The sequence below is a fragment of the Clarias gariepinus genome, chromosome 7 (genome assembly GCF_024256425.1).
Source record: "Clarias gariepinus isolate MV-2021 ecotype Netherlands chromosome 7, CGAR_prim_01v2, whole genome shotgun sequence".
In the NCBI taxonomy this organism is placed as follows: Eukaryota; Metazoa; Chordata; class Actinopteri; order Siluriformes; family Clariidae; genus Clarias; species Clarias gariepinus.
The window spans coordinates 38,184,613-38,212,185 of NC_071106.1; the positions used below are offsets into that span (position 1 = coordinate 38,184,613).

At 38.6% G+C, this 27,573-nt stretch overlaps 1 protein-coding gene across 1 annotated transcript in view; it reads right to left on the reverse strand.

Moving 5' to 3' along the window:
• Window positions 1-19,915: 19,915 nt before the first annotated feature.
• Window positions 19,916-27,573, reverse strand: part of syt9a (synaptotagmin IXa) — a 30,381-nt gene continuing 22,723 nt past the window's right edge. Inside the window, exons 4-7 of the mRNA XM_053500033.1 lie at window positions 25,276-25,396; window positions 24,364-24,535; window positions 23,045-23,174; window positions 19,916-20,699 (exon numbers count right to left, since the gene is read on the reverse strand). Coding sequence (XP_053356008.1) covers window positions 20,631-20,699; window positions 23,045-23,174; window positions 24,364-24,535; window positions 25,276-25,396 — 492 coding nt within the window. The 3' untranslated portion in view covers window positions 19,916-20,630. The remainder of the gene's footprint in view (window positions 20,700-23,044; window positions 23,175-24,363; window positions 24,536-25,275; window positions 25,397-27,573) is intronic.

A 27,573-nucleotide genomic window follows, 5' to 3' on the forward strand; every position in this document is an offset into this window, starting at 1 on the left:
GAGAAGGCAGCAGTCTTTAACATCAGACTGCGGTTGTGCCACTAAGATCTCAGCAGCTGCACTCTCCCTCCCTTTCTCCTTTCTTTATTCTCCTCCTCCATCCCTCTCTCTCTCTTTTTTTCTTTTTTTTTCTCGCTCTTTTCACCTCTCTTCTTACATAATTCTCGCTCCTAATTCTATGACACTGTTTCTTTTAAACCTGCTTACTCATGAATAGTGATCAACCCCCCCCCCCCCCCCCCCCTTAGCTTTGTTGTTGTGCCGTCTTAGATCTCATTAGCGAGTACTTCAGAATGCAAGGCCAGCTCATGTAGGGTCTATGTGTAGCGATCGCACACGCATGTGACACACGTGTTGCACGGAGGGGGGGGGCTAATAAATTAGGTAAAGGGGTACCAGGGGAAAAGGGGAGGTAAAACCAGGGGAAAAGAGAACAAAGAACAGGATGGGATTCTGCAGGGTGAAATGGGTGAAATAAAATGATTTCATAACAAAAAGTTTTGTGCTAAAGATATCCACATCGTACCTAAAGCGAATAAACAAAATGATATCTCAAACGAAGGAAATAGTTATTTTCTGCCGTAGGATCTACAGTATTCCTTTAGTTCCAGTCCAGACTTGCTGCTCTACTCTTTCTGGAATCATTAATTATATTATGTCTATATCAGTCTCTAAACTGACTTTAACACAGTTTCCCAGTGGCAACCTGGCAGAAGGAGAACCAAATCAGACACAAGCCCCTGTGAATCACATGACCGACTGGATATACAGGTTTGCTAACTTGGCAATAACCATAATAAGTGGGCAAGTTCCAAGATACATGACCAGTCTGGCTTTGTAAACACTTGGGTATGACACTTAACCCATTTTGTGACAATTCAGACCCGGAGTCATTGTCTGGTGAAATACGCTGCGCTCAAGTTACAACGCAGAAATTACACAAATTGCATTTTATCAGATCCAACTGACATGAGTGAAAATTGTCAACTCTGAGTTCTCGTAGCTTTTTCTTTTAACGTAGATGTAGGGATCATTGTAATCGTCATCATTCAGCGTGAACAGCAGCAGAATTTAAAAAACAATGACTATTATCACATGACACATTCCGTAGAAAAGGATTATGCGATTTGCACCAGCAAAACTAGATGTTCAAAACAATTGACCACATTTCACAGAAGAGGTGTGTTCACCCTTAAGACAGACATCGGTCATTTGTGGTTAGGGACGTGAGCTGTCAAAAGATCAAATTCAATCCAAGGAAAAAAAAATATATTATTTCAATCAAGTCTAAAATGTAAACATATTAGCAAAATAAAATTAAACCCAGTAAATAACTGAAAAATCTGTCTCATCTAAAAGAAATACTAGCTAAAGAAAATGTATTCAGCGTTGCTTATGTAACTATAACTTTCAAACCAGCTGTTATTAAACAGTTATTAAAACCCCAACCTTAACCATGGATGTAAATATAAAATCTGACTTTTACAATCATGTAGTTCAACAGCAAAATTTTTGTGTTTATACAACAACCATTATATAAATTTCATGCCTGAACCTCAGTCAAGATTGAGAACACGTCAGAAAAATAGAAAAGCGCTGGTTAAAGTGGTAAATGACCCAACGCTGTCCTTGGACTAGCAATGACTCATTTCGGTGCTGTTTATTGGACTATTTTTATAGACACCAATATTGTTCTGGGCTAAATAGAAATTTGTGTTGGAGTCAAAGGAAGAGCCTTGGCTTAGACATTTTTTCTGCATGACTGAGTGTAAAATACTTTTGTAAGTCTGGCATTCCACAGGGCTCTGTTCTAGTGCCTCTGTTTTTCTGATTCATAATTTTTCTCCGTACAGTATATCCTGCCATGGAGTGCTATTAAACATAACAGTTTTCGTTTTACCAGGAAATAAAGATTTTATCCTAACAATTTTAATATCTAAAACTTTTTAATCAACTATACCAATTTTAATCAACTCGTAGCTAAGAGCCAAAATAACTTAAGTTTTGCTTTGGCTGGAATTACTGTGTGCCTACCGTATAACATGCAGTGTCTAACATGCAGAAGCTTATTTATAGTAAAGTGCAATAATTTACAGGTCAAACAAACACAGCACCAAAGGACATAACTGATCCATCACATCTACCAGCATTTTATCCAGCTACAACAAAAAAAGTTTGCACTGTAGTGGCGGGACCTTGTCTCCTTAGGGTATCCTCGTGTTCTTCACAGAGTTTAGTGTCAAGGGTGTCCCTCAGATCCTAAACGTCTACAGAAACCTTAGAGACAGATGCAGCAGTGTGGAGCAGAACTTGCGCACAGCTCGTCTTATCCATTTGAAGAATAGTCTTAGACCCTAAAGTGGTTTTAGATATACAGTACACCTGTTTACTTATGTATTGGTAAAAAAAAAAAGAGAGAGAGCTTCCCATGTGGGTGTGCATGCCTCCTTCTTTACAAATGTTCCCAAACTGCTACCTGTCTATTCATGTCTGATCCATTTCTCCTGGATTTTAATAAAAATTTGTGACAGATAAAAACATGAGGTTATATTGTTAGGGCACATCACAGCAATTTGCCAAGATTTGATTTTTTTTATTTTTTATTTTTTTTACAGAATAACAGATCATATTTTTTAGCCATTTATAGTTATTATTTTTATAATGAAACATAAAAGAATGTACAGTATTTCCTGTAATCACTTATGTTTTATTAGCTATAAATAAATATTACAGGTATGTCATCAACCTCTCTCTCTCTATTTGTTGGAGAAAAATGAGATAAAAGAAAGAAATATATCAATATATACTGTCCCAAAGCAATCTTAAAAAAATACAGATGGAGAATTAGGTTCCTAATGAACAAGCCAGATGTGACAGTGGTGAGAAAAAAGGTCCCTAGAGGGGCATTAATAGGATTTTTCTATTAGCACCATGTGTGTGTGTGTGTGTGTGTGTGTGTGTGTGTGTGTGTGTGTGTGTGGTGAGATCTCGATCCAAACGGATTTAAAGAGAAATCCATACAAATTCATACAAATCCAAATATTTGAGTTTTTTGAAATATTTGTGTTTCATTTCATACAAATAATATCATAAATAACGTCACAGATGCCAATTCCACCCTGTGCTAAATCATACATTTTTAATTTGCTCAAAAACATTACATATTTGTAAGTGTGGCAGACTGTGAACTTTGTGTTCCTGCATTTCAGGTGTACAGCGCAGCACCTATGAATAATTACCTCCTTCATCCAGCAGATGGCACCCTGTCCACTCCTTAAACCAACAGGATTTAACGTTATAATAATAGAGATGTGACGTAACGATGTTCACGTAATTATAATGTCAATTACTTCACTAGAGTAACAGGGTGGCACAGTGTGCACTGGTTATAGGATTCTACATAGAAAGATTAAGAAGACTAAAAATATATACTTAACCAGTTAGCACATATATCATAATCATTCAATAATTTTTTACATTGTTTATCCCATGTCGGGTCAAAGATGGCCTGGCGACTATCTTATGGAGCTCAAGGGACAAGACAGGGAGCACCCCGGGCCGTGGTGTCAATCCATCAACACACGTTCAATCATACTCAACTACAGAAACACTAATCAGCCTACACTGTGTGAACTGTCGGAGGTAGGCGGGTTACCCGGAGGAAACCAGGTAAGAGGCGAGATTTAAACCTTATAGCTTAAAACATCTTTTTTTAGGGTTAGGGGTTGCCTTAAGAATTGAAATTTTGCAAGAAATTCGCCTTGGTGTACGAAGCATTTTTCGGATTTCGAATTCTAAGTTCCGTGTACGTCTGGGAGCCGTTCAAAACTTGTTTGTTGCCCCTGTTGGGCCCTTGAGCAAGGCCCTTAACCCTCAACTGCTCAGATGTGTAATGAGATAAAAATATAAGTCGCTCTGGATAAGAGCGTCTGCCAAATGCCTAAATGTAAATGTAAAAAGAAAAGGGAGCCTCTTTCAGTTTGGTTTTTAAAGCAGCCGGTGCCAAGAAATCATACATTAAGGTCAAGTGAGGTTTAATATCTATGTATTTATTCCATATTTTCCTTCATTTAAATTTTTTTTTATTTCTTTTATATGAAAAAATATGATTATAGTGTTAGAAGTTGATAATATGTTTTATGTGGCTGAAACGGATTATCTACATTTACATTATTTTCTATGGGACAATGTGTCTCGGAATACAAAATTTTACTTTTAGAAATCACCACCGGAACGGTTTACATTTAAATGTCGAGGTGTCGCTGTAATTATAAATTGTTTAGCCTTAAACTATTAAACCTTAAACTTTTATGGGTTACCTCATAGAAAGCATCAGTGAACCATTAAGATTCCAAGAGTTTTCCAGCACTTCTGTATTTTATGTTTCTTTTTACATTTCAGAGATCATTTAAATCGCTGCGAGAGAGAGAGAGAAAGACAGACAGAGAGAGAGAGAGACAGAGAGAGAGAGAGACAGAGAAAGTGAGAGAGAGAGACAGACAGACCGAGAGAGAGAGAGAGAGATGTGGATCTGTATAGAGATTAGAAGAAAAAATACAAGAGCATTTCTTTCTTCTGGTAAACACATCTTTGTTTATTATGGCATTTAATGAAGATTAATTGAGATTATTTAATCTGCCAAACAAAGTCATGTACAGAGAGACTGAGCACAAACAATCTCATGTCAGTATATTCTCCTTTATATCAAGAAGTTGAAAATACTAAAAAGATTCTGAGGAATATTTGGAACTGAGGCGTGAATCTTACCCACTATAACTCCATCCATTAGCTCGGAGGCTGCGTCCTGCACGTGACTGACATCTGATCTGTTTCTTCTGCTCCGCTGCTTCACCAGACTGTAATCAAAGTGTTCACTGCGAGCCAAGATCTATTAAAAACTAATAATTTTAGTTAAAAAAAAACCCCAGATAAACCAGACGCAGGGGTCAGGGTTTGTATCCGTTCACAGCGGCTTTGGTTTTAGACTTCCCTCTCATTTCACTGCAGCCACTACGGCAGCTGAGCTACAGTACACACTCCCAGGCAGGTGTGGTGGGATGGGGGCGGGGCTTCTTCAAACTGATTTACATAAATAATCAAAGCAAGTCTGTTAAAATGTAATACAGTGTAATAACATGAGTACAGATGTTTACAGTGTAGGATAACAATAACATGACTTACTGTAGATCTAAAACACACACACACGCACACACACACACACACACACACACACACACACACACACACCAGTCCCAATCTCTCTCTCTCTCTCTCTCTCTCTCACACACACACACACACACACACACACACACACCAGTCCAAATCTCTTTTTCATCATCATCATCATCATCATCATCAGTCCAAATGTCAGTAATCAGTCTGACAGCGGATTACACGGCAGCATCAACACACATGACACACATGACAGTCTTAGACATTAGTGTCATTCTGAAACACACACCCACACACACACACACCTTTTTTCCTTCCTTCTTTTTTTTTCTTATTTTTGTTCTTTTGCTCTTCTTTATTTTGATGTTTTTTTTCTTGACAATGTCTGTCTTTATGTTTCTTCCCCCTGCCTTGTTTAAATTTGTCTTTTTCTTATATATATTCATTCATCCAGAATCATCTGTAGTCATAGGGACCGTGAAGACTGTGGTTTGAATCTTCGGTGAACACATACACTCACATTCACACACTACGGGAAATTTGGGGAAACTAATTAGTCTAATCGGCATGTTTTTGGACTTTAGGAAGAAGCCCGAGAACACTGAGGTGGGAATCAAACCCAGACCCTGAAGGTGCGACAGGTAAACCATTAAACCACCATGCCGCCTACTGTGTGTGTGTGTGTGTGTGTGTGTGTGTGTGTGTGTGTGTGTGCTGTACTCTACTGTGTTAATGCAACTCAATCATATCTGCTCTTTATATGGATTAAAACAATGCAGCTCTGAACATCTCTAAAAGTGTGGAACTGAATAAATCTAAATTCTGTTGTTTCTCAAATCATCTGATCTGTGTTTTTGTCGCCCCCTGGTGATGGAAAAGCATTGCTGCAGCAGTTGTCTGTAATCATTAGGGTCGTAATAAAGATAAATGCCATTATCTCTAAATTAAAATATTAAATGGGAAATAATTTTTCCTACATTTCTATCGATTTTAAACTAAGCGACCTACAAATCCTAACGAAAATCATCCTATGATGGTGTCAATCCCTTTATTTTAATTAAGATTTATGCGTAGACTATTAATAAATAAATATGTCACTCAGTTTTGCTTTGTATCAAATCCCAGCTCACTTTTACTTCAGTTGTCTCTGTGTTTTTGACAGATCATCACGTGTCTGTCTGTATCTGTCCTCAGGCTGTTAATGGAGACCTGATCTCAAATGTCTCCTGTAGTTTCCCTGCTCGCCCACCAGGTGGAGACAAAAGTCCACATTGGCACGCAGTGAGACTGCCAGAGAGACTTTATAAAGCTGAATGAGGCTGATCTCATTACTCTGTGTCTCATCCTGCTGTTATTAGTGCCTTAAGCTGCTTTACTCTGTTCACAAGTTAATTGTGCTGTGTGTCTGTGTTTAAAAAAAAGAGTAAAACTGAGGTCTTACAGAGAGTATTTAATCCACCTCATGAGAAAGACAGAAAGAGAGAGAGAGAGAGAGAGAGAGAAAGAAAGAAAGAAAGAAAGAAAGAAAGAAGGAAAAATGAAAATATGTTTGTGTGTTTGTTACACAAAGAACTATAAAGATACAGTAGATAGATAGATAGATAGATAGATAGATAGATAGATAGATAGATAGATAGATAGATAGATAGATAGATAGATAGATATAATGTTTATTTATTTGTTTGGTTGTTTATGTGTTTATCATAAAAACACCTGTAAAGATATTGTTGAAAGAAAGAAAGAAAGAAAGAAAGAAATCATGTTTTGTTATTTCTTTGTTAAACATTTTTTTTTTTTTTAATGGTACAGTAGTAAGCTCACTTATTTTGGAAAAAAATATGAAAAAAGAAAGCAAGAAAGAAAGAAACTTAATTTTGTTTGCTGTTTGTTTGTTAGTACATAAACACCTATAAAAAGGTACAGTAGATAAATATTGAAAGCTCACTTATTTTGAAAAAAAATATGAAAGAAGAAAGCAAAACGAAAGAAAGAGGGAAAAAATAAAGGAAATTTGTTTGTCTGTTGTGTTATTTCACAAACATAGATAGATAGATAGATAGATAGATAGATAGATAGATAGATAGATAGATAGATCAAATTTTAATTTATTTGTTTGTTTGTTTGTTTATCATACAAATACCTGTAAAGATATTGTAGAAAGAAAGAAAGAAAGAAAGAAAGAAAGAAATCATGTTTTGTTATTTCTTTGTTAACATAAACATTTTTTATAAGGTACAGTATATAGAAGCTCACTTATTTAAAAAAAATATATGAAAGAAGAAAGCAAACCAAAAGAAGGAAAGAAAGAAAGAAAGTAAGAAAGAAAGAAAACAAAATTATGTTTGCTGTTTGTTTGTTAGTACATAAACACCTATAAAAAAAAGGTACAGTAGATAGATATTGAAAGCTCACTTATTTTGAAAAAAATTATGAAAGAAGAAAGCAAAACGAAAGAAAGAGGAAGAAAAAAAAGGAAATTTGTTTGTTGTGTTATTTCACAAACATTTATAGATAGATAGATAGATAGATAGATAGATAGATAGATAGATAGATAGATAGATAGATAGATAGATAGATAGATAGATCACATTTTTAACAGAAGAAAGAAAGATGTTTGTTTATTTTTGTTGTTTGTTGTGTTATTACACAAACATATACTGATTGATAGAAATGAGGTCATTTATTTTGAAGAGCACAATCGTTACCCGTGAATAATCCTAATGATGACTTCGTGTTACATTTAGTTCTCTTCTTCATCATAGAGTGAACATAATTAATGGCACCCTTGCCTATGATGGTCAGTTGTCCGTCGTGCCGCTGTGGTAACGTTACACATTCTGTACGTGATTATTAATGAGAGTGTTTGATGTTGTACAGCAGCCATGTTTAAGACGTCACTTATTTTGGAAAAAGACGCAGCTTCAGTGAGAATCTCTCTCCGACTAAGTGTTTATGTCTTTCTTCACATCGATGAGCCGTCACTGACGTACGATCAGCAGGCAGCTGTGGACAGGTGTGAGTTTAGATAAGAGGATGAGCTCAAGGTCGCGTCTCGCCTCCTTATCACTTCACTCATCTGTTTGTTTGTTTTTTTCTTTTCCAATCCCCGGCACTCAGTCAGTCTGTAGTTGACCTCGTCTTCATTTATGTGCTTTCACTAATGCGGTCTTCACACGGGAAAGAAAATCGATAACCCGACACTGTCGATGTCTCTGACCACAAAACACGGACGCTTCTCTGTAAATAATCACAGTTTAGCACTGATGGATTTGGACGTAGCATTTAAGCAGTGTGTTGTAGTGAGTCCACTTAGTTGTGTAAAACTGTAATAAATGTCACCTTTCATCAGCGTACTGCATTAAAGCACCTCGGATTACGAGACAAGGTGTTCGAGTCAAAGCGGGACTTTTGATTGTGCAGAATAACAGAACACAGTACTGAGAGTTAAAAACTCCCTTTATGTCTCTATATAATCCCCTGATACACTAATGCACTAATCCCAGTGTTTCACTAGTGCTTGGACGCGGTAGAGGTAGAACGTTTTATCAGTACGCCGGCCTCCCAGGAACTCCTTAAATTATCAAAACAAGTGGAAATGTCTGTGCTTGAACTCTTTTGTAAATATCAATCGCTAAATATCAAAGTCCCGGTTTGACTTGAACGCTGTTCGTATTATATCCAACAAAAATTGAAGTCTATTTCGTAGATGATAATGATGAACAGAACATTAGGACTGAAATCCTTCCTGCAGTCGTTTTATCTCGGGATGAATCCGGGACTCAGATTTCATATTAGTGATCAGAGTGCTGTGTAAGTGTGTGCGTGTGTGTGTGTGTGCGTGTGTGTGTGTGTGTAAGAGAAAAGCCTCTATTTAGCATGCAGAAATAATGGTAATGCATTAGATAAAATATCAAACCGTTCAGCCAGAACCCTGAAGAGTGAGCGAGGAATAAATCTGCAGTGTGGATTTAAGCAGAAAACAGAAAAGACCTTCACATCACTTAGCAACATGATTTAGGTGTGAACATATGGTGTATATTCTCTCTGTAAAACACTTGTCAGGTTTGTACACATGAACATCGCTTTTAATTCGGAAGATCGGCTGTTAATTGAGGAATAAAGCGTGGAAGATTCTTCTCATTAAATCCACCAAATCCATCGATTTTATTTATACAGTATGTTTACCGATAGACATTGTTGCAAAACAGCTTTATAGAAATAAAAGTTCTGGATATGAAATAAATAAATAAAATATATAGACAAATTTATAGCATTATCACTTCTTCCCTAACTACAGTAGCAAGGAGGAGTCGATGGTGGCAAGGAAAAACCCCCTGAGAAGTCATAAGGAAGAAACCGTACAAGGGACGAGACTCGGAAGAGACGAATTGAAGCTGCTGTAGATGCAAAGGGGGCGGGGCCAACATCATAATAAACCCTATGGATTAAGAATCGAATGTGACTCTAGTTCATATGCATGTGTGGGCAGGCGAGCAAATACTTTTGGCACTATAGTGTATGTGAGAAATTCCTATAAATTAAAATGACCAGATTATCCCTGATGATCAAGACAGGGGTGACGGTGCTGAGGGAAAAAACTTCCTGAGAGGGAAACAGAAAGAAACCTTGAGAGGAACCAGAGGCCATAGAGAACCCATCCTCATCTGGGTAATAAGAGTTCACAAACCATCACAGTCAAACTGTATTAAATCAGTCCAAAGCATCTTCAAAGCTATAAAGTGTATGAACCGTATCCCCCAAAAGACCAGACGGGACCATCCTCATCCTCAGCAGCAGTGAGGGAACTACATGTGATGAGATCTCCAATTAGAAGCATGGCCTCCAGGTGAATCAGGCAGCACCGGGGGTCAGGACCTCTGAAATCTTCAAAGCAAGAGATAAGAGAGAGAGAGAGAGAGAGAGAGAGAGACCTGAGAGATGAAACTCATGAGAGTCTCCTGTCCCTGTTGGTTAATTTCATCTCCTGCTCAGAGTGTGAGGAGCTCCCGGACCCCACTGTCCCCTAACTCTCAGACTGTTACACTCGCTCCTCCACACACTCCTCAGGATTCATCTGCTAACCCTTTAATGGTCAAAAGAATGCCTATAAATGCCTAGTTTTATAGTTTAAACGCTAAATATGATCCCAAAACACCTTAATGTCATTTTAAACTCAGCTTAATACATTAAACTAAAAAACAAACAAACAATGTAAAGTTAAACGTGTAAACTGTTCAGGGCTAGAATGTAAAATGTGAGCCCTCTATGTACTATAATTTATGCGAACACGTTCTCTTTGGTACCAGTACGGTAGGGTTTCCTCTACGGTCACTTTGTGTTCTCTCTATGGTAGAAAAAAATGCATACAGTGTTATATTTAATATTATTATTATTATTATTATTATTTTTTTTTTATATATATTATTATTATTTAATATATATATATATATTTTTTTATTTATTATTTTTTTTTTTTATTATTATTTTTTAATGAATTTCTTAAATTTTTGTAAAGCTGCTTTGAGACAATGACCATTGTTAAAAGCGCTATATAAATAAAATTGAATTAATTGAATAATATGGAAATTTAGCTGAATTTACGTTAATATTTATGCTACAAAATTAGTAAATTATATTGCTTCTAATAGTTTAGCGTTAAAACTTATTTTTAAAACAATAAATGGTCATGAAAAAGGGCGATAATAAATTGCGGAGACTATCTGCGTTTTCCCTCAACTGTGGGGGTTTCTGTAAAAAATATATATTAGTTATTAGTTTTTATAGGAAAAAAAATCCACGAATGACTGCGGCCCCGAACTCTGAGACAGCAACTTCGACTGAAACACAATTTTAAGCAAAATAAAAAACACAGGAAACAATTCAAATCCTTAAACGTGTTGAAATTTTAAATCTCGTTAGCGCGTCAACCATTAATTAATATTAATTAAATCGCTTAATAAAAACGACAAGCTCAAGTGCAGCACAGTCAGTCTGTGCCATTTTCCTCCTAAATTCGGGGATCGGTCCGTGAAAGAACGAGGGCGATGAGGGGATGATGAGAGAGAGAGAGATATAAATACGCCGCGGAGCTCCTGCTGAAATATTCATCTGACCCAGTAAAGGAATGGCCTGGATGTGCAGCAAGTTAGGAGGGATCTACAGACTGAACTGTGTGTGTGTGTGTGTGTGTGTGTGTGTGTGTGTTGGGGCCGTGGCTCATTTACTTAGCACTTAGCTTGTTCTTTGCATTGTTAGCAAGTTGATTAAATGAAGCACTAGGTACATTAGACTAGCTTGGGTGGAGGAGGGTTTCAGTGGAGAAGCTCAGCTCTAATTAAAGTACGCTCCGTCGAGTTTATTGCCTCCTAATTCCTTGTTGTCGATAACCAATAAGATTTCTGATCACCCAGTGGTGTCTGACATAGTATTGTGATTTTATTATTGGTATGAAAGTGAAAATTAAATTAATGGTATCAACTATAACCTTTACTTAGGTTAAGTGTTTAGCAGTTGAATAAATGAATGAAAGAATGAACGATTGTAGGGCTTGATTGTGACGAATGCATAATAGCTGAGTGGTTAGCTTCGTTCCCTTGCACCTTATGGTTGTGGGTTTAAATCCTTCCTCCGGTCTGTTTATGTATTAAAGTTTGAATCTTCTCCCTGTGCATGAAAGGTTTCCTCCTGGGACTCCCGTTTCCTCCTATAGTCCATAAACATGCGCTGTAGGCTGATTGCTGTTTCCTAATTGCCTGTAGTTCTGGTGCCGTGTGATGGGTTGTTCCCTTGGATAGGCTCCAAGCCCAATGAGACCCGACGCAGGATAAACAGAATGGCGAATGAACGGATGAATGAATAACGGATGGATAAATTGAAGAAAAATTGTGATGTTTCTTTGATTTGTATTTATTTTATATTGTATTAATTCAGACGGTACGATGGTGTAGTGGTTAGCATTGTTGAATTGCGCCTCCAGGGTGTGGGTCCGATTCCTGCCTCGGGTCTGTGTGCATGGAGTTTGCACGTTCTCCCCGTGTTTGGTGGGTTTCCTCTGGGTACTCCGGGTTTTCTCCCTCAATCCAAAAACATGCAGATTTAGCTAATTGGTGCCCCCAAATTGCCCTTATTGTGCGAATGAGTGTGTGAGTGTATGCATGTGCCCTGTGATGGATTGGCACCCTGTACCCTGACTCGTACTCTAAGTCTCCTTGGATAGGCTCCAGGCCCCCCGCGACCCTGAATACAGGATAAAGCGGTATAGACGATGAGTGAGTGAGTGTCTTAATGTAGCTTTGTCTCTGTCCTTCTTCTACTACTCCATTATACTCCTCTGAGTCTAGTTTCTTTCCCCGTTTATCACAACCACATATGCAGCATCACCGCTTAACCTCGGGTAGTCTCATTTTGGGAAATTAGAAGTGTCTCGTATTGATCCATGAGGTTTAATTATGCCCGCTGTACTTGACTGCTGTGCACAGTCGGGTGTGATTAACCTGGTGGAATCTAATCATTATACCCCTTTCAGCTGAAACTTTTAGACCTTTAAAAGAACCTTTAGAAGAAGCTGCAGGACACATGACTCAGTGCAGCCAGAGTTCTTTAAAATGAGGCTTTTACTGATCATGTAACAAAAAGAAGCGATGTGATTGGCTCTTTAAAGATACAGCGCATTTTGCTATGAAATGCAGTTGTTCAGTGTAAAATAAATAAAAGAAAAAAGTAAAAAAAAACAATAGTGTGTTTATAGAAAGTATTTTCGTGCCTGTGCAAAACCCAGCTGGAATAAAGTGTAAAAATTATTTTATCGTTTATTTATCAAGTTTTGCCATGAAACAGATCAAAAATTATTTCTAATCTTGAGAGGAAATCTGGAAATCAGTGAAATCTGGAAATCAATGATGTCCAGATACTTTGAGTTATCTTTTATGTTTTTTTTCTAGTATAAGATTCTGTTGTTTTTATAAAATATATCAATAAATATCAAAAAAGTTCTGTTTTTTGTAAAGTTCAATTTTTATATAATTTTGTTAACACGTTTTATTCTTTTAATTGTTATAAACCTATAAATCCCTAGAAAGTAAAAGAGTGTCTACAGCCAATAGGACCTTCTTGTCCTCCCCGTTATTAAGGACTGATGTCATGGCCTCTCATTCTCCTGGAACATCTTCAGGTTAACGCCCACACCTTGAAGAGGTGCTGCTGTTGCTAGGGGTTGCTAGGGAAGTTGAAGTTCTTATTGACCATACAGTTGTTGGAGTATGGGAATCTAAAGGGATAATCATTATCTGTGCGCATGAAGTGAGGAAAATACATCATGGACCGCGCTGTTATATGGAAATAATTAGTGCGAGACGACGTGAAGGGAAGTTGATCATTTTTATTCTGCTGTCAGTTATTGAAAATCAATCAACACCTTCTGATTCGAGAATTCAATCGTCCTGTGGTGTAACCTTCAATAAAAACCCATCTGCTATTCCTTTGTGCCTTTTCTGTAAACTTCGTAATGAAACAATTTAGTGTGAAAAGAAAAAGAGGACATGAGCGAGACGCTGCTGCTGTGAATTGGATGAAAAATCAGAGGTAAGCCACGGTTTCTCCTTCTTCCTCACTGTGGAATATTTCACAGCTCTCAGGCCACGTACATGTAGAATGTAGAAGAGATTACAATTAAATATTAAGAGCTGAAGCCGGACATTGGGACGTTTATACTGCATTTTGTCTCCGCCCCTGTCCAGTCATTGGACTTTTACCTAGCTGTGTTCACCTGTTTCGTGTTAACAATTGATTAATACCTTGTCATTATCTATTATTTTATATATTTATTATATAGACTCTAACTAAGCCCATCAGCATCTGGCTCATAACTTCCCGTCTACTCGACATTTTGATTCCATTTAAGTTTAACAGCAGGTAAATACAGTACAGACGGACTGGCAAAGCTTCATTAAATTCTGTCCAGCCAGTTTTGCGGGATGCTGTGACCTGATCTGGCTGGACAGACATACAGACATACAGACAGGAACATTTCTGAGAGTGGTTTCCGGACGGTGGCACGCTGAGGTAGTGGTTAGCATTGTCGCCTTGCACCTCCAGGGTCCAGGTTTGGTTCATGCTTGGTGGGTTCCTCTGTATACTCCGGGTTCCTCACACACTCCAAAGACATGCAGATTATGTTAATTGATGTTCTGTGTGGCCTGTGATGGGTTGGCACCCTGTCCAGGGTATACCCTGACTCGTGCCCTAAGTCACGGCTCTGGAGACGGGATAAAGAGGTTAGTGATGAGAGTGAGAGTGGTTTCGGGTCCTCCATTGATGAATATTAAAGATATCGTTGAATAAGCAAGTTCTGACCAAAGTACAGACAAAATATTTCTTTTATTTATATAGACATGGTATGCTGCATTTTTGTTTTTTCCTGCACATTGCTGTGTACCAGAAACATGAATATTGATAGACCTGATAGTTATTTTACAGAAAAAGGCCCCCCTGGATGTGAGCGTACTTTAATTTACAGGCAATTTTTTTATTGCCACCAATGAAGAAAAATCTCAACACGAAGAGCATTTACTCCATCCCAAGGAGTATGTATACTAGAATAAATCAAAATGCCTGGACTTGTGTCTTTCCTCTACCCACCAAACATCACTGTAGGCAATTCTGCCAACACCGTGTGTGTTTAATGCTTGAGCTTAAACCAAAAAATATCTGGGCAGCATGTTCTCATTTTCCAAAGTAACAAAGTGAGCAAAGACTGAAAACTGAAAGCATGGCATAATACATGGTAGCTTTGAAAAAAAAAAAAAAAAAAACATTTGAACTAAATAAAATGGACATTTTTAGAAAGTTAGGAAGAAGAATGAATACAAAAAAACTATTCAGAAAATAGAAAGATTAAATAAAAAGATTAATTAGACTGTTCCCATGGAGACTGCGCATGCTGAGTATGTTAATGACTGGAAGTATCTCAGGGTGTGTTTGGATTACAAACTCGCCTGGAGTACGACTACTGATGCTGCAGACAGGAAGGGGCTGAGTCGCCTCCGCTTCCTGCAGAGAGTCAGATCCTTTCTTACAGTGGATCATATGATACTTCGGTTGGTGTAACATTTAAATCTGTGGTGTGTGTGTGTGTGTGTTTAAACCAATAGGCTTAATAAGTCAGTCTTGATTCTCTAGAGACAGCAGTCATACAAAGGACCTACAGGACATGCTCGGCACTCGACTCTCACTCACTTTTTGTACAAAATTCTAACATTCAGTAGAGACTGAGACCGGTTCGGTTGGGGGGGGTTGGTTCTACCTTCCTTAGGACTGGCTTTATAATGGGTCCCTCTAAGACCTCTCTTCTGTTGAGGAACTAACTGTTTATGTCTATTTATTTATGTACAAACTACAGGGTGGGCCATTTACATGGATCCACCTTAATAAAATGGGAATGGTTGGTGATATTAACTTCCTGTTTGTGGCACATTAGTATATGTGAGCGGGAAAACTTTTCAAGATGGGTGGTGACCATGGTGACCATTTTGAAGTCGGCCATTTTGGATCCAACTTTTGTTTTTTTTTTCAATAGGAAGAGGGTCATGTGACACATCAAACTTATTGGGAATTTCACAAGAAAAACAATGTTGTGCTTGGTTTTAACGTAACTGTGTTCTTTAATGAGTTATTTACAAGTTTCTGAAAACTTATAAAGCAGTTATAAGCAGTTTGCTAACTGTAGCATGGGGGATGGGTGGTCTCGTAGGGTGTCTTGCATCGTAATTTGCTGCAATGACCCGGTTACTGCGTTCACCAGACATCAACGCACAATTTCTATCCGACCCTCACGTGTTAACCTCTGCGACAGGTCAATGGCTGTAAACAAAGAGAAACTTGTAAATAAATCATGAAAGACTAATGTGCCACAAACAGGAAGTTAATATCACTAACCATTCCCATTTTATTAAGGTGTATCCATATAAATGACCCACCCTGTATATACATAATATAGGATTTTATTTGTTTATTTACTTACAAATATGCAAAGATTTCTCCCCAAAATAATAACAGTATATTTGCTATCTATATTTTCTCTAATTATTAAACAAACAATTTAAATATTTCTTTGGATTTTTTCTTATTCTCCTGTTCTTGCTGATTATTGTTTACTCTCTAACGTTTAATACCATTGTGTTGTTTAATGATGCTTCAGTTTCCCTCAAGATAAACAAAGCTCTAGGCATGTAAATTAGTCTATTCTTATATTTTACTTCATGTTCATTCTCCAGAAACTTTATAGGGCTAATCCTGACCCTAACCCTGACTATTGGCTAAATTTGAGTTTACACAAAATGTTTACATCCATCACTCTTCATATATATATAAAGTATATATAAGTTATTCACTCACCCATCCGAATCACTGAATTCAGGTGTTCCAATCACTTCCAAGGTTAGCTGATGCTGAGACACATAGAGCACAGAGGTCATCAACTTCCTGCAGAGTCAAGCGCTACAGACCTTTAAACTTCATGTGGTCTTCAGATTGGCTCACGAACAGTGTGTAGAGAGCTCAATGGAGGGTTTCCATGGCCGAGCATCTGCATCCAAGCCAGACAATATCAAGTGCTATGCAAAGCATCGGATGCAGTGGTGTAAAGCGTGCCGACACTGGGCTCTAGAGCAGTGGAGACGTGTCTTCTAGAGAGATGAATCACACTTCTCTGTCTAGCAATCCAATGGACGAGTCTGGGATTGGCGGTTGCCAGGAGAATGGCACATGTCTGACTGCATTGATGTGGGGTTGGGCTTGGCCTCTTACATCCAGTGAAAGGAACTCTTTATGCTTCAGCATATCAAGACATTTTGGACAATTTCATGCTCCCAACTTTATGGGAAAAGTTTGGGGACGGCCCCTTCCTGTTCCAGCATGACTGCGCACCAGAGCACAAAGCAAGGTCCATAAAGACATGAATTAGCGAGTTTGATGTGGAAGAACTTGACTGGTCCTGACCTCAACCTAATCAAACACCTTTGAGGACACGAGCCACGCCTTCACGTCCAACATTAGTGTCTGACCTCACAAATAAGCTTCTGGAAGTATGGTTAAAAAGAATCCCATGAACACACTCCTAAACCTTGTGGGAAGCCCACCTAGAAGAGTTGAAGCTGTTAGAGCTGCAAAGGGGGTGGAGCCAACATCATATTAAACCCTATGGATTAAAAATTGGATGTTACTCGGGTTCATAAATGTGAAGGCAAGCGAGCGAATACTTATATGTATAGTATATGTACAGTATACGGTAAAGTATATGGGTGACCACTGTATTTATTCCCATTTTGTATGACCATGGTAGGACCTCGCATCAACACTCACACGCAAAGAAAAGTGTTGTTTACCAACAATCCCAGTGGTATAAAAAACTGCCATTTCAATGAGTGCTAACAGGGGGAAAAAAAGACAAGCGCCCTAGGGCATCTTGATCGAAATAGTCCTTACTGATTAATTATAGTAATACAATCCATTTTTCACCCAGTATGCTGCTGTGCAAAAGTCTGGACCCCCTAAACTCACTTCTTTATATCAATGGAATAAAATGATGTGCATTAAACGGGAACAAATGTTTTACTGTGACAGGCTGCGAAGTGCCTGAATATACAGTTTAAATATTGTTTGTTTATGTAACAACCTCAGCAGCGACCTCATTTCCCCTCTCGTCTGTTCCAACCTCTCAGCATTCAGCATCAGCAGTATAACTAATCACCAGCCTGATCATCTGTCATCATCTGCACCTGGTTCTCACTGGTTCAGGACTTAAGTTAGATGTTTTTTTTTTCTCTTATGCTAGAATTCTTTATATAGTAGGTCACTGTGTGAAAATAATTCCTCTGAAATTGCTCAAACTGCACTCAGTCAAAAGGGTCAAAAATAAAAGCCAGAAACGTCCTTCAGAAGGCATGGAGAACTTGTCCTCCAGACAACATTAAATACAAGAAAAGCTTTATCTTTGGAAGCAAAATTAGGGTCAATGCTTGTGTACAGTACTGTATATTGTTGTATTTATTGCGCTGTCAGTGTTGTGTGCCATGATGAATGTGGTGATGTTATGTGACATTCAGAGCCTTTTGAGGAGAAAAAATTGCAATCCTCTTTGTCAGTGTATAAAGCCTTGAGCTCTTTAAGTCGTCTGATTTCCCATGGTGCTGCTTTATCGGCACAGACGATCAATTCCCAGTGAAACCCTGGCCGACGTGGATGGCCGGAGATACGATAGAGCTTTCCGGCAGCCGTCTATAAAAGCCGAGTGCTGTTTCTCTGCCCGGGTCAGTTAATAGTCATCAAACGTAGCGCTCCGTGGCATTAAAACAGCAGTTTACATCTCATTTGTGGTCAGCGGGCAGCTAATAGCTTTTCACATCTGCTGCTTTGGTATGAAAGGGAATATCAGACCACGAGTTCTCTCTGAACTTCGAGAGAATTGATTTGTCCGTGTCATTACGATATTATGTGTGCAGATGGATCAATGTGCAAATGCCAAAGCATGTCATCAATGTGACCGTTAGCTGGGATTAAATGGGATAAATGTCAGAGTGGACATCAGAGAGGTTCCTCGCTCTTTAAACATCTGTTAAGTACGGCGAAACCATTGTGTGCTTGTTAAAGACTTGACTGCATGCAACTTTGATTTTACATTTTATCTAACTCTATGGAAATCAGTCACTTTTGGTTAAGTGCAACAACTCTTTAGAAAAACTGCACTCAAAGCTTTTGAGAAGAAAAAAAGTCTAATGCATCCAGTCTCCTTTTGTCTAATGTGTTTTTATCTGTTCGTATGACTTGGCTTGTGTTAGTTCCTACAATTGGATAATTTTCAAGTCAATTCATATCAGCAAAAAAAGCAATAAAAAAAACATTAATCAGTTGCTTTACATGTGAGCTTGCAAATGATTGGAGATGTTCTTTTGTTTCCACAAACAAAACAATGTAATTAATATATACTTTATATGTTTATATATATTTTTTCCTGCAATTCCACAACTTAAGATCACTGAGATACAATCAAAGACATCAAGATAAGGAGCTTGTTTAAATTACTGGAATTGGGTTAGGAACTGTCTAACACATTATTAAAACTTTAAATTTGATTACTGATTTGTTAACTTTAGAATCCGAAAAAAAGAGAGAAGGGAGCGTATTTAGGATCACTTAAACGCTTGGTGAAGTTGCATGGTAAATAATCAACAGTAAAAACCAAACCTGCACATGTACAAGATTGGGACTAAACAATGGGACAGTGTTCATTGGAAAAGCACTTATCAGTGAGACGAATCAGAAAAAAAAGGTATTAGTTTGTAAGCGAGCATAAAGACTGGACTTTGTAGTGATGGAAAAAGGTCATGTGACCTGAAGAGTCCAGACTGATCCTATTCCAGAGTGATGGGCGTGTCAGGGTAAGAAGGGAAGGACATGAAGCGATGCTCCCATCATGCATAGTGTCCACTGTACAAGCCTCTAGAGACAGTGTTATGATCTGGGGTTGATCAGTTACTCAGGTCTAGACTCAGTAACGTTATGGGGCAATAAAATGAAGTCAGCTGACAACCTGAATGTACTGAATCACCAGGTTATCACATCTATGAGATTTTATCTTCCCTGATGACACGATATATTAAAATATCACCCAAATTAATAATAAAAAATAGCTTTCCGTTATTATTTTTTAAGAAACAAGTTTTTAATAACATGAATTTCTTTTTCCTTTCTTTTTCTTCTTTTTTTTTAAACCACAAAGTAAATAAATCATCAGCAAATGGAAGCAGAACAGTTGACAGAATTCACATAGTTTTATAATGAAAACACTTCGGACTGAACCCTATTCTGAACACACTCATGCACTTTTGAGTAAAAAATAAAAATAAACGTCATGACCTTAGGTTCTATGTATGATGCAATAACAAATGTTACAATATCCATAAAAAATGGGACTATAAAAAAAAGAACAGACATTGTATCAAGTTCACAGACATCCATGAATTTGTATTTTATTATTATTATTATTATTATTATTATTATTTTCTCTATTTTGCACTAATTCAAGTGCAAAAGTGAACGAAGATTTTTGGAAAGAGGGAACGGTGTGTACACAACATCAGACGTGTGCTTTTCATCCTCCCTGATTGGTTTTAACACTCGGGCTACTACAACATCAGGAAAATTAAAATACATCAAAATACCCCTTGTATAATTTTCATATCACCATATTTCATAGAAAACGACCATACAGTATGTAACCACTCAACATGCAGCTGAAACAATCAAGTGTTCCCATGCAAAGAAGGGCTTCCAGAGGCAAATAATGTTTCCCATGAGAAACACCTTGTCTGTGGCTTAGCAGCTCCAGCTCCCAGCTTCTCAGGTCTTTTTTTGGGACGGAGCAGATCGCCCACTCGTGTTCCAGGAGAGAAGCAGGGTTGGCTTTACGGGGACGGAGGAGTCTTAAGAGAGTTACACGAGCCTGTCTGACTTCCTCCACCGGAGCCCTGGTACTGAAGAAGAAAAAGAAAGAAGCGATGAGTATCAGAGGAGCCAGCATCTATGGTTTAGCTGCCACCGTATGTGTTTAGACCCTTTTTATAGGCTAAATTTATTCTTAATTTAATCACCCCGAAAGTCAACGAAAATAATAATGCATCATTATTTTCCGAAATATTTTTTAACGCTCTACAGTTACAGGTCAATTTGCTTAGAGATGCGAACAACAGTCAGAGGTTTAGCTTATGGTTTAATGTTCAGCCCTGATGATGTTCCGACGTCACACTCCGATCCAGTAGGTGGCGGTATAATGGACATAACGTTAGCAGTCCACATGACAGTAAAAGAAACTTCAGACGGGCCTGGACATGTACTGGCTTAAGTAGGGGGACACGTCTGGCACTGCAGGATTCGAGTCCCTGCCGGCGCAGTGTGTTACTGATGGCAGCCTTTGTTACTTTGGTCCCAGATCTCTGCAGGTCATTCACTAGGTCCCCCCGTGTGGTTCTGGGGTTTTTTGCTTACAGAGGGGTGAGATCTTGTGTGGAGCCCCAGATCGAGGGAGATTATCAGTGGTCTTGTACTGTATGTCTTCTATTTTTCAATAATTGCTCCCACAGTTGATTTCTTCACACCAAGCTGCTTACCTATTGTAGATTCATTCTGAATCTGGTGCAGGTCCACAATTTTGTTTAAAAATCCTACAATGTGATTTTCAGTCCTACGATATGTTCTTCTTTTTAGGTGGGAGAACTTACACAATTGGTGGCTGACTACAACAACTAAATGATTCGTTTTCAATGATTTTTTTCAAGGTTTCATCATATAAAGATATGGGCATTTTCTTTTTAACTTTCATATTAGCATATCTTCTCTTCTCGTGAACTGATCAAGATGAAACAGAGCCTATATGTTACCTCAAGCTCAGCAAATACACTTGTGAAAACACCATTAAAATATTATTTTGTATTTTTTACGTGATGCGTGCACAAACAAACAGACGGAAATTCAAAAAATCTTGATGTGCTCTATCTCACGTCCCCCAATTTTATTTTTTTTGACAAATTTCTTCAATGTACAGACACACCACATTTACAGTTTTAAAAATAATGTTGTATAGATAAAAAAAAAATAATAAAAATAATTTATCCCATGGTCTGTGACGTTCCCGTCTCAGTGCTGAGAGATTTCCCTGATTCTGAATAAGACGATGTCCAGTTACAGCAGGTGTTACAGTAGCTCCACGGGTCACGCCCATGCTCTCACACACTCTCACAATCTGGCGTGCAGAATTAGCATGCACAGACACTGAGCTCTGTGCTAAGACTTAATGCAGAGCTTTGTGTTAGGGGGAAAATAAAAACATGTTTTTTTTTTTATCTTTTCTTGGCAGAAAAATCTTAGTTGGGAAAGTGAGACAGTTTGTATACGGATGCACTGAAATCATAGTTACATGTGTGAGATTAGAAAAAAAAAAACAAAGCGTGTTAAAAAAACGGTGCCAGCTCTCTGCTATAAACACAAACCGCTCTTAAAATAAACGCATTCTTTCAGACATGGGCTCCTGTTCAGGTCAGTGTCGTAAAGCAATAGAACATCACATTAAATACAAGATAGATTCTGTGTGCTTTCATGTCAGGGGTTAAACGTTTTAAGGCTTGTTTAGGAGAGAGAAGATCTGTGCGTGAATAACACAATGCACTCGCACCAAGCGCGCCTGCAGGACTGCACCAACCATCTGTTGTGCGAGAAAAACGATTTGTTCTTTTTCCCCGCAGGGCAACGCGCAAGGCCCGAACAGATTCATTAACATGTAATACGCCAGGAAGATCATTATTCGAATGTATGGGAAACAAATATGCTCAAGGACTGCATTCTTTTCCCCCTCCCTTTTGTCTCTTCTCCGTGCTAACAAATCATTACTCTTCTTCTGGATCTCAACCATGAGTCTGAGATAGAGACGCTTCGGCGAGCGACAGCGCTTTGAATACAGCTTTAGTGGGAGATGAATGAATTCCACGAGGAGTATAATAACCTTGACTCAAACGGCATGGGATGAAAAGTGCAAAATAATAAATGAGCTCGCTTTACGGTTCAGACCACAATCACAAAGCTCAGGACTGAAAAAAAAAAAAAATCTAATGAAAAACGAGAACCCAGACATGCACGCTCCTGGAGAACACAGGCTCCTTCAGCATGTTTTATCTCTTTATGAATCAGTTAACAGTTAATGGTTTGTTAATTGTGGTTCTGGTGGAATCCCTTCCTGAGCGATCAGATATGTGGAGACCCTCATGATTCGACTCCGAATGGAGACATTTACAGTATTTCCGTTCTTAGGTCCCCAAAACGTGCTTACCTCCATTAGAGGGTGCCAGCGGGCGATGGGTTTACGAGGGTACGTCAGCATTTCGTTCCAGTGGTCCCTGCCCAGGCTCTCACCATCGTTACCCACCCGACACACACCTATAACCTCGTTGTGACCTACACTGTGAAAGGAGCCAGAGACAAAGAGGCTTTACTACAGCTTTCTTGGTGTGAATGTAAGTGTAGTATCAGAGATTTAAACAGCATGGCTTATGATATGATCAGACAACTGACAACCCACCCCCAGGAAAAACAAACAAGTAAAATAAAGTGCTAATAAATAAATAATAATAAACATTCAGATCTCTCTCTTTTTGAATTTTACAAAAAAAAAAATATTAAGTGATCTACTGTAGCAACAACAATACAACTAATATAAGGCAAAATGTACAATTAAATATTTTAAGCATGTGTCCTGCACTATTCATGTATTTGTTTTTTGTTTTTTTGTTTCTTTGCAACCTTTTTATTTATTAATTTATCTTCCACACCGCTGTTCTGATTACAGGGTCATGGGGGGCCTGGAGCCTATCACCTACAGTAGGAGGCTGTGGGGACAAGGAGGGGTACACCATGGACAGGGAATCAGGCAATTTGTCTAATCTGCATGTCTTTGGACTGTGGGAGGAAACCGGAGCACCCGGAGGAAACCCACCAAGCACAGAGAGAACATACACACTGACTCCAGGTGGGAATCGAACCCTAGGCCCTGGACTTGTGAGGTCACAGTGATGACCACTACGCCACTGTGCGACCTGTGACCTTTTTAATCAACTAGAAATAGAAACTTGAGTTGAATCTAACAGGTACTGATTGTTATCCGTTGCCCAAAAGGATGACGTCATAATACAGTAATAAAAACAGATGAATATAAACCAGTGAAAGCAGTAAAGAGAGAGAACAGCATTATCTCTTCCTCAGTGCTGTTAAACGCTCGGTGCTGATTGGTCAGCAGGTGTTGATTCATTTCCTATAACAGCAGCTCGCTCTATACGTACTGTATATTGTTTCTATATGCTTCACATAAACAGACATAAACAATGTGTTGATTTGATAAAGTTCTCTATAGGCAGGTTTATGGAAGGAGTCTCCAGTGTCAGAGGTTACTGTAAAATATCGCTTTTGATATTTTTTAAACAGAGGCCTTCATCCTTACAATCTGAGCTTTTTTGGGGGGTTCAGGAAAGAAAAAAAAAGAAGCTGGAGAGGAAACTGATATTTCTAGCTGCTTTAGCATAAGTGAGAACAGGAACTGATGTTTCATTGCCGTTACACAAGTGCGTGTATATAATGATGAGAGTTGGGGCTCACCGGTCGTAATCCATCACAGCTATCAAGAGGCTAATCTGATCAATGTTCTCTGGTGGGACGTCGAATACTATAGCCTCGTTATACACCGGGTTCAGGGTGTTCCTCTTAGTCGAGGTCTTCCTCTTTTTTAATCTCCGCCCCTCGCACATCAGAGAGACTTTCACATAGGGGTCTAGAGAGAGAGAGAGAGAGAGAGAGAGAGAGAGAGAGAGAGCGAGATCTGGATTAGCAACAAAAAGCAACAACATTCATTTATTTTCTAATTTATGATTTTTGTATTTAGAAAAGTATTTTAATATCTGTTGTTTGGTTACGATGTACTGTAGAGTTTGGTGATATATTACTGTACATTTGTTTTTGAATTTAAAGACGTTACTTTGTAGACTACAGTCGTAAACTAAATATCCCTTGATATCAATATCAGGTAACGTGTGACGTAAAGCTGCACTCAAGTCTCCATTTAAATCTTATTTGTTTTTAAATGTCTTAAATTATGACACTATCTCTTGTTTCATTAAAAAAAAAATTATCACTTACTAATTAATAGTATCCTTATTAATGTTATCTTGTTTTATCTTATATCTGGAAGGCGACCTTGGGTAACCAAAAAAGGCGGCCATATAAATCAAATGCATTATTATTATTATTATTATTATTAACATGTATTATCTGGTCTTTTAAATTGTGTTTTTGGAAAATGTTCGAATCTATTGAAAAAAATTATACATATTTTTAAAACTCTTTACATCCTTCTTGCTTGTTTTTTTTTTTCTCTAAAAGGATGACCGGATCATTTATGAAGCACATTCATCCTGACTCATTGTTTGATGTTTAACAGGATGTGATGCTTGCTCTATTGCCTAACCCTTTGGTAAACTCTTGCCATGCACTCGCCCACATAATGTTTCGAACCTGAGGCTCCGGTGATGTCCATGGCTTTGAGGTTGCGCGCCTTTATCACCGTGATGGTCAGTCGGCCAGCAGTGGGCAGGTAACAGAGCGAGAACATCAGATCACCCAGATCCACGTTGTCCTGGGAACGACAGACAAAAAGAGATATAGATTAAGCCGTATTGTGCTCATGTAGGGACAGCAGCGGTAACCAAGGAATTAAAATACAGCCCAAATTTCCATATAGATGTGAGTTCAATTCCCACTGCTGAAACCCAGAATAAGACCTTTAACCCCAAGAACTTTAACCTCAAGACCCTCATGCCAAGATCCATCACAGTCTTTGGATTATAGAGATTATATGTGCAATCAATTACTTTTTTATTTCACATTAAGTGAGAAATGGGACATTGTGTAATTAAGAGTGAGAAACAACAAACAAAAAAATATGTTTTTATCTGCAATTTGCCAACGATCATAAATCTTCACTTTTTTTTATTTAAAGAACTCAAACTGGGACATTCTTAATTGCGCGGAATAACAGAACACATTTCTGAGGGTAAAAACTCCCTTTATTTCTCTATATAATCCCCTGATACACTAACACACTTATCCCAGTGTTTCTCTAGTGCTTGGACATCATCAAGGTAGAACGTTGTCTCAGGATGCCATAGCCATGATACGACTGCCTGTCTGAATTACATCTTAAACCCCGGCCTCCCAGGAACTCCTCTAATATCCCAAACGGCTTGGAGCGAGGTCAGGACTGTACGGGATGATGTGGCGATAACTCCCAGCCGAGAGTGGTGTTGGGGAATGATGGTGTGTACAGTTCACACTGACAGACTGCAGTGGCCAAAACTCGTTTAGTAATAAATGTTGAAGTGTAAACCTAGTGCAGGGGTCTGATGAAGCTAATCACATTGAATCTGACTGGCAGTTGAAGAAAAGAGAGAGAGTACAATCCTGCTCTGTGGGGAGAAACTACAGATCCTACAGATGTGCTAGAGCGTTTCTAACCCGTGTGTTAATTGCCGTCTGTCTGCTCTTTCCACTAAGATTCCCCCCGAGGAACCTGATCTCCAGCTCAGCAGTGAGAACCCGAGCTAAGTGAATTTCCAGCTCACGCCCTGACTATAGAGCTTTGTCGTCTGTTCGCACCACATTAATGAAAGAAACCTCTTGGGCTCGATGTGTTACTTGCCAATACCTGCCCATGACATCGTTTTAATTAAATTATTAGTTCTCTGTATCTTTAGTTATGCTCTGTGGGCCTGGGAAAGCATCTGTTCATTCTCTTCACGGTGTTGTTTCAATCGATCTGAACACTTCTTTGAAGTATGAAATATTAAAAGTTTCATGTAATATAACTGACCATGTCAATGCTACTGCTACAGTAGCAAATCATCCATCATATTAATACAGAGTCCCAAATGTTGTTCTATCGGCTGGAGCGCATTATAGGGAGCACAGGTGTTCCCCCGCCAATTTTTATTCCTCCCTCCTGTATGCCAGGTGACCAGACTACCACTGAGACACCAACGCCCGCAATAAAGTATAATATACAACAGTACTATACTGTACATGCACAGTGGCAGCTCTATAATGTACGGTACCTGGGAGAATTCCCCTACAGTGCCTGGCCAAAAAAAAATAAACAAATGAATAACACCATAAGTGTGATACTCGCCTATTTTACTACCCACATCATATCATAAAGTCAGAACATACACTATACGGACAAACGCATTGGGCCAGACCTGCAATGATATTGTATCCTAACACACACACTCTTCAATATGGAGTCGATCAACCTTCTTCAGCTTCCACTCTGCTTGGAAGGCCGTCCACAAGATTTTGGAGTGTCTCTGTGGGGATTCGTGTCCATTCACTTTGTAGAGCATTTATGAGGTCAGACAATGATGTTGGACGAGAAGGCCTCGCTCACAATCTCAGTTCCCGTTCATCCCAAAGGTGTTGAGATCAGGGCTCTGAGTTAGGGCCGCTCAAGTTCTTCCACACCATGTTTATAGTCCTTGCTTTCTGCAATGGGGTGGAGTCACTTCGAAATGAAAAAAAGGCCTTCAACAAACTGTTGGCACAAAGTTGCATCGCATAGTCCAAGATGTATATATATAGTGTAGCTGCATATCTTTTGCCTTTCGCCAATTCTCATTTTATTTCCTCTTTTTTTTCTAAAATTGGCCCCTAATGGCTTTAATAACCCTTAAAACTCAAGCGGCACAGATCCGTAGCCAACACATCATTGGTCAATGACTGATATAAAGTATGGACGTCCTGCCAGTGTGTGTCGACGGT